Source organism: Rhea americana, unplaced genomic scaffold (assembly GCF_003343005.1).
Source record: "Rhea americana isolate MKP2758 unplaced genomic scaffold, rheAme1 scaffold_91, whole genome shotgun sequence".
Lineage (NCBI taxonomy): Eukaryota > Metazoa > Chordata > Aves > Rheiformes > Rheidae > Rhea > Rhea americana.
Genome location: NW_028187100.1, coordinates 1,443,964 through 1,451,916, shown reverse-complemented (window position 1 = coordinate 1,451,916; position 7,953 = coordinate 1,443,964). Strand labels below are relative to the sequence as shown.

The following is a 7,953-nucleotide window of genomic DNA, read 5'->3' as shown; positions in this document are numbered from 1 at the left end:
CTGTTCATCTAAATCTAAGTCTTCTCACATTATTATTTTGTGTATTTCATTTTCTGGATCAGAATCCTCTTCCATATTGAAAAAACTATTACAAAATGAAATTACCCTTTTGGCTTCTTACTGAGATCCATCTACCGTGACCTCAGATATATCTCTATTTCCCTCCAAGAATCATTTAGTATATTCAAACTCAATTTAATGGTCTATAGGTAAGAGAGATGGTATTAAAGTTAATGACTACATTCACAGCACTACAGCCTAATTTTTTTGAGGCATCACCAGAAGTATCGTGCTGAATATAATGTACTGATGCTAGCTGTGTCAGAAGTATTAATTGCAATAGGCACAAATCCTGAGACCACTACAATGATGGCACTTACTGCTAGTGCCACTGTATTCTGTGGGAAATCTGAGTATCTGTTCCAGTTATGGCTCTTGTGTATCCTTTAAGCAGATGGGTTTTTTTCCTGGACCAGTCCTGGCCATGCTACAGCCATTCAAAGTATTTTCTATGGGATATTTTAATTCAGTTTTCATAATTTTTAAATGGGAATGGCACACCTTAAATCTTTCATAACCARATTTATTTTTTTTAATCATTGACACTACTGACACATTTGGAGCTGATGCCTAATACTTAATTGGGAGCAAGACAGAACAGTAAAGTGGGAACCATGTTAAGAGAATCTCCTGACTTACTGAGGGCAAGCACTGGAGTCTGGAGTAGAGAGCACTGGCTTTTTGCATGATCAGATGGTTGTGGCATTCCRCTTACTTGGATACAGCATTATGGAAAACACTTTATAACTGAGGGAGAACTAGAGCTAGATTTCAGACTTTGCCACTGTCTTTCTTCCTGACCATAACTAATACTTCGTTTCCCCCACTTATTTTTGTATATACTGCCTTCGCTGCTATATAGAGAACAAGTAAGTACATAGGAGCAAGAATTATCAACTATATCTCCCTTCCAATGTACCAGATAGACCTCTGCAAAAGGGTTTGTAAACTAACAGCAAGGACCGTAATCATCTGAAGTCTGGTACATACTTAGACCACAGGAGTACTGTGCTATACGCCCTCTCAATCCAGTAAAAATGCTGTTCCCATGATAAGAGACTCTATTAAAATATTTTCCTACTCATAAATTTCCTTTCATTATTTGTAATACCCAGCTGGAAAATGGAGAACCAAACACCTTTCTCTATTGATATACAGTTTTATTTGATGAATTTAATGAGGCTTAAAATGAGTGTGATCTCCCTGCTGATCACCTGCCTTTATTATCAACATTGTTCAGAGGAAACTGCATTCTACACTGTTACAGAAGCACAATAAAAAGAAGAAGAATGATACCTAATGATTCTGAATGCCATGTGATTTGCAGACATTTATAGTAACAAAATCCTCTTTTGCTCAGCGATGCCACTGTGCACTTCTGTTGCCTCCTCAGTCCAAAGAATATGATTTCTTTATAAACATCATCCAAGTAGTACAAAAGGTCTTGGGAGGGAGGTAAATGAAATATAATTATTCCCATATTTCAGATATGAGCATCAGGAATGTTTAAGGGACTTACATATATTTGTAAGTAACTGTAAGTGTTGGGGAATGCAGCCTGGAGGGCAGCTGATGGACCCTTCCTCTATCCTCAGGCCAAGCTGGGCAAGGCTCGTTCCAGCTACCACATTCAAAGTGGCCTGTTTCATCCCAGCTTTACTAGACTCTTCCCAATCTACTGGTGGATGCAAGTTGGCCTGGCTACTTGCTCCTGCACAGTGATGCTGTAGCTCTGAACTCCCCTCTACCTTGGTGTGGTTCAGCACCAGGCTGAGGGGTAGGAAAAACAGCACTTGCAGTAGCAAGGCCAGTCAGGAGTAAAACCAGTCAGCCAATCCATCTCATCGGAGAGAGAGATAATCCATCTCATAGGCACACTTSAAAGAAGTAGCAAGGGCTAGTAGGAAGGAGGACATATGTACCTGCACAGGCCTTTTTACAAGGCTGAAGCAAGAACTGGTGTGCAAACTTCATGCTGAGGTTTAGCCAGCTGATGTAACATGAAATACCTGCTCGAAGAGGTGCCCAGCCTGCAGTCAGCTGGCAGTCAGTGCAGAGGTTAAAGGAAGAGCTAAGTGCAGATAGTGATGGCACCTACCACCTGCAGCCAAGAATGCACCTGGTTAGTYGTTTGTATAGCAAAAGATGTATTTAAATACCATCTGAGTCCCCAAAGTTTTCAAAATAAAATAAATGCAAGGTTAGAATTATTAGCAGCATACTGTCATCTCACGGTGAAGCACAGGGACTGGTCCAGCAACTCATATAACAACTTTAGGTAAGTTCGGATAAAACATGAGCAGTCCCTTACCCAAATATAAACAGCAGTTTGCAAGACCTGCAGGTGACTCTGACTTCCTCCTGCCATGAAGCCATGAGGAGAAGCTGGGTGTTTCCACCCTRCTGGCTATAATGTGCCTGGTGTAGTGGGTCTTGATGAGGTGGGGGGMTGGAGTGCGTCCATGTACCGCAGTTTCCCTTCCTGGCATTGCCTGGGGCACGTCAGTAGTGGCAGAAAGGACAAATGGGACCAGCCCCCCCCACCACCACCACCACCACGAGCAGCATGTCCTACCTACCTCTGTGTGCCTGGGAGGTTTCCTATTCAAAGACTGGGGGCTTGGGCATGGAGCTGAGATTAAAAAGCTGGTGAGAGTTGAAATGAGAAGATGAAAATACTGTTTTAACAGCTATTTAAATTRAGGGATCTTTGTTAGGGCGACTCCCGTGCATGTTGCTGAAGGCTCGTCGCTAGTCGTAGCTGTTGCTTCTGCGATCAGGTTGTGCATGCTGAATTGTGCTCGTGCTTAAAGACACCTGCGTTTCAAAATGCAGATCAGCACTTGAGTAGTCCCAAGGGGAAGGGTGGGAGGAAAGGACTCTGATCCAGGCTTTGGGCCTAGAAAATATGAAGGAGTTTAAATTCCAAGTCCAAGCTCAAGATCCAGATATTCTCTCCCTATTACATACTTATTTCAGAAATTCCTGGGGCTGTTACTTTGCTTCATTGTCCCTTCTACCTTTTTTCACCACTGTAAGCAAGTGGGTGCTCAGGGTTCTGCATCAACAGTGTTTGATTTTTCTTTTTCTTTTCTTTTTTTCTTTTTTTTTTCCTCCTCAGAGATGGTGAAATGTCTCCCGAATGCCAAACCAGCTGCAAAGGCTCAGCTAGTGTGTAGTAAGACAGGAGGCATAGAAAGCTGCTTCCTATCATGCCCATCCAATACTCTTTTTGTTCCAGGTGGGTACAGAATAAATATGTGTCCTCCTAAGTCTAGATACAGAATGTGACTTGTTGATTTTTCTCAGCTAACGTATTGATGATTCTTACATTCAGTTTTTGTTATCAACAATTATAAATGGGCAAAAAGTCATTTCAAATTAGTGTCTGGGCCAAACATGCGTGTCAATAAACAGAAGAGCCAAGTGTCAGTGAGAGGTTTGGCCCTTAGTCATTTAATTTGAGGTGACACTTGAAAAAGTAATCAAGAAATTCTAATAAAAATCTGAGACAGAACTATCTTAACCAGAATGGTATGAACGAAAAAAATTACCATCACATTGCTGTCCTAAAAACATGGAAAACTGAACAGCTGATTTTGGTGAATTCCTACTAACTTGGGTCTCTCTACTTTTCACGTTAGTCCTGGCATTATATGCTRTAGAGCTGTTCACACTTTATTTTCAGGTTAGCAGAGATTCCTGGACCCATGCATTTATCTAATTTTTAATGCAGCAATACACAGTTTTATCTGTGCAGTATGTAAGCTCTGTTATGACTGTAAGTATGTTATTTTTGTTTCTGCCAACAAATTTGATCAGCGTCTGAAACTAAAATTATTACTGAAGTACATAGCCTATTTTTTTAAAATTACAGAGATTACCCAAGCCCAAGGACTCTGTCCTGGACAAACGCAGTAAAATATTTTCTACCTGCCACCATGGAATTATTTTATTTACAGCTAGCCTCAAACCCAGTTGTTTATAAATTGCAAAATTTCAGTACTGGAAGAAAAATAAAATTTGTAGCCAACACTGTGGAGCAGCAGCCTTTASCGAGCTACTTCAGCCACTTAAAGTGCAGGCTGAGCGCTCGAGCTGCGTGTTTCGGGGTGCAAATAAGCGTTGGCGCTGGGGGGCGGCGAGCGGTCGCGCGCGGCCGCCCGCGCTCACCCTGCCTCCTGCCTCGCTCAGATTCGGAGAACAGCTACACGCTGAGCTGCGGCGTCCCCGGCCCCCAGGGCAAAGCTCCGCCGAAGCGCAACGCCACGCTGCCCAGCTGCGCAGGTAGGTGCCCTCCCGCGCGCCGCGGCCGCCCGGCCCCCGGGCCCGGCCGCCGGTCCGTCGCGAGACGGAGCGCTCAAAAGCGGCGCCGGGCCGGGTTGAAAGTCGCCTGCGCTTCCCCGGTGTCCTTCCCGCAGCGTCTCCGGCCGGGCTGGGGCGCGCGTGGCTGCCCCGCAGCGCGGCGCCCAGCTTGGCAGGCCGCGCGCAGGAGCGGGGGCGCACCGCGCTGCGGTCACGAAGGACAGACGTCCGGAGGAATTCACTTCCCCTAGTCCAGCGAGGCAGCAGGGAGCATATCAAAAGGGCCATTTTTCGCAGGCTTGGGAGGGAGCCAGACAGGCCCCTCGGCAACCCAGTGGCAAAGGCGGCGGTGGGGCCCAGCCCTCGCCTGGCAAGTCCCTGCTTAGCAGCGTGGGGGGCTCGGGGGACTCGTGGCCAAAGGCCTACGAGACAGAGGCCTACGAGACTTTTATGAGCCCGTATCGTGTTTCATTCATCTCTGCTGTCAGAAACAACTGGATTATTTTTGCAGAGGCACTTCAAAATTTGTCCTAAAGCCGATACCCAGCATAAAAAAGTTCAGCTCAAACGGTCAAAGCCTGGCGAAATGAGAGGCAGCTGAAACTGCATCAAGCAGCGCGAAGCAGCAGGCGACTTTTAAGTGCTTGCAGTCCTTCTCTCCCCAGAATGGCTCTTGCGCCTGAATTTGCCRGTTCTCTAACCACGTATTCCTTACATGTTTGGAAAGGATTAGGAGGTACGATGCTGTGAAGTCCGCTACGSGGCCACAGAGCTGGCTGCCCGCGGTGCAGGGCTGGTTACCGCCAGAGACTCGGCTCGGCTCGGCCCTTGCTGGCCGATGGACCTGTGGCGCGGGGCTCCTGCGAGCGCCCGCCGCCCGCTGCGGCTCTGCGTGCAGCCTGCCGTGTCCCCAGGGAGACAAGGCTGGGCCCAGCCTTTTCCACCGCCGTCTTTGTGAGAAAGGAGTCAGCCAGCGGCTACATTTCCTAAGTGGTACATAGCTGTATAATAGCCTTTAAAGTTGTAAGACATAACTGGGTTGGATTTAAAGATGAAGAATAAAGCTTGCAAGCCATAGACTATTAGCTAACACAGATTACATAGCCATAAAGACAGTTCTCTTGGATAGTTTTCAATTGCCAGCAGCGCAGTTCCTCTAAATTAATCTTATTCCTGGTTTGCATTAGTAAGAGCAGAACCATGGCCAAGCATGGGAAGTCACAGCTGGCAAGTCAACAAAATTTGATAAGAGTTAACTTTGTTCATAATAAGTCAATTTTGACCAAATTCCACAAAGATGTGCAGGGAATGCTGGAGGAGAAGAGTATGTGCAGTGTGTTAGCAAATTCATTGATCTTTATGGGTTCAAGTGCAAGTGGTTATGAGGAAAATGGATTTACRCAAATGGATCCTTGTGTACAAGATGTACACCTCTTGGACCGTCTCTTTTGCATGTTGCAAGAAGACTTCTGGGTCTGTTTTTAAAAATAAATGTCAGACTTCATTTGATCTGTAATACATGTGATAACTTTTTACCTGACATCCACAGATTCATTAGCCCCTCCAGTCAAGCAGAAAGCTCGTTTTAAAATTAAAGATGCAAAGTGCCATTTGCGGCCTCGCAGCAAAGAAAAAGCGAAAGATTCTGGGAAGCAAGCTGTATCAGGTATGTGGTTTCTTCCAACACATAAACAGCATTTTGATGGGGTTTTTTTTGTTTGCTTGTGTTCATAATTTGTTTTCATAYTGCAGACACAAAAGAAATTAGAAATGGTTTTCAGATTTGGATCTGAACTTGAGCTCAGGCCAAGTTTCACACTGAAGCGAAACAGTGGCTTGGGTTTGGATCTGTCAGCGCTGAAAATGTCACAAATTGCCGTGCAAAATCTTTGTCGAAAATACATAAATTCAAAATTAAACTGATCCTTTTTCTGGCATTGGTAATAGTAACAATATCTTGGGGGGGGGTGCTACTGACCAAGGGAAAGCTAGATRAAATAAAGTCAGTTTGGTTTGGTTTAGATATTCCAAATTAGGTTTATAAAAGAAAACATACACTAGCAAGAGCTATTATTATTTCTGTTATTTGCTTTATGCTGGATTAGTATCCCATTGCAGCAGCAAAGAGAGGCCCTATACAGGAAAGTTATAATCAAAATCTGATGTTACATGGCCTTAGATCTTTCATAATGTTGGAATGAATAGCTGCAATGTTAGAAAAAAAAGGTTTAGACATAATTAGCAAAATCTGAGATTAAAAAAAGTCTTTGTCAGGCTGGATCAAAGGGATCAAATGTTATTCAAACTTGGTATGAATAGATATGGTATTTTATTATTAATATTTTTGAACATCATTTTTAAAGTTAAAAAAGAGAGACTATAAAAATGATATATAGTTAACAAATATTCATGACGCTTATTTCTTGTCCTCCCTTGATAYCATAACAGGGACAACTGAAGCCTGTTTGTGTGTTGTTATGTGTTTCCACATCTTAAAATATTTGGGATTGATTTAAATTTAATCTTAATCTTAAAATAATTTAATTTTAAGATTAAATTTAATCTTAACTCTGAATATTCTAGATTTTAATACATGGTACTGGCTTAATTGCAATAGCCCATAATRTTGCTTATAGCAACTTAGCAGGTTAGAGCAAACCTATACTGATATATTCTTTATTGTGAATCTGTCTTATCACAGCTTTTGTTACTGAGTGGGGAGAGCCATATATGAGCTGTGAACAGAAAAGAGTAAACAAGCATATTGAAATGCTGAAAGTTTGAAGATTTTATATTTAAATTTAGATTTAAAGTTTATTTTTACCCTGCAGTCTAAACACTTATCTTTCTAGTTTTCCAAATACTGGCTTAAAACAAAGAGAGCATCTGTTACCTTCTCCTTATGTATTGCCTTCTTTTAATTATCAGGCTCATTTTGAAAGTCATAGAAGTTCTTTTTTGGTACATAAGATCACCAGGGGAATGTATTTCTTGATTGCATTTCCTTTGTCTGTTGCTAGCTTTGCTTTCTCTCTGTTACCTCTTCTGAAATTCTGAGTTTAACAAAAAGATTRTATCATACAGCCACAAGCTCGGAATGAAATCCTTTTGGTGGCTTTGGTGTTATAGATTTCCCCCCCAGTCTGGAAGGTCCATCAAGTATTATAAACGGGATGATTTTCATCTAGATGTCTCTATATAGGGAGACGATGCTTAAGTGATTGTGTCCTAACAGTTTTTATCCTTTCTCCTCATATTTAGAGACTGTATTCACTTCCCCTGGCATGTATTTCCCCTTAAAGCCTCACTTCCCCGGCATGTGTTTTCCCTTAAAGCCTTCTAATATATTTTCATAAACTCCCACTAAAGGGCTTTTAATCTTTTTTTAAACTTTGATATCTGGTGATTGCCACTGATGAAGGAGAAGAAACCCCAACTGATAGTTTCAGTTCATCTGGGAGCCAGTACTGCTATGCTTTTGTCCCAGGCTTGTCACTCATCAAGTTATGAAAATTGACTCTCTTGCTTGATTTAACCATCAAATGACTGTATCACTGATCTTAACTAATCTCTGTAAAGAGTTTCCCA

General features: G+C 42.7%; 1 protein-coding gene across 4 annotated transcripts in view; it reads left to right on the top strand.

Moving 5' to 3' along the window:
- SCUBE1 (signal peptide, CUB domain and EGF like domain containing 1) overlaps nucleotides 1-7,953 on the top strand; it is a 216,950-nt gene that overhangs the window by 186,590 nt on the left and 22,407 nt on the right. For all 4 annotated transcript variants that reach the window (XM_085324449.1, XM_085324448.1, XM_085324447.1 and 1 more), the window contains 3 exons: nucleotides 3,182-3,301; nucleotides 4,255-4,347; nucleotides 5,915-6,031. In XM_085324449.1, coding sequence (XP_085180575.1) covers nucleotides 3,182-3,301; nucleotides 4,255-4,347; nucleotides 5,915-6,031 — 330 coding nt within the window. The remainder of the gene's footprint in view (nucleotides 1-3,181; nucleotides 3,302-4,254; nucleotides 4,348-5,914; nucleotides 6,032-7,953) is intronic.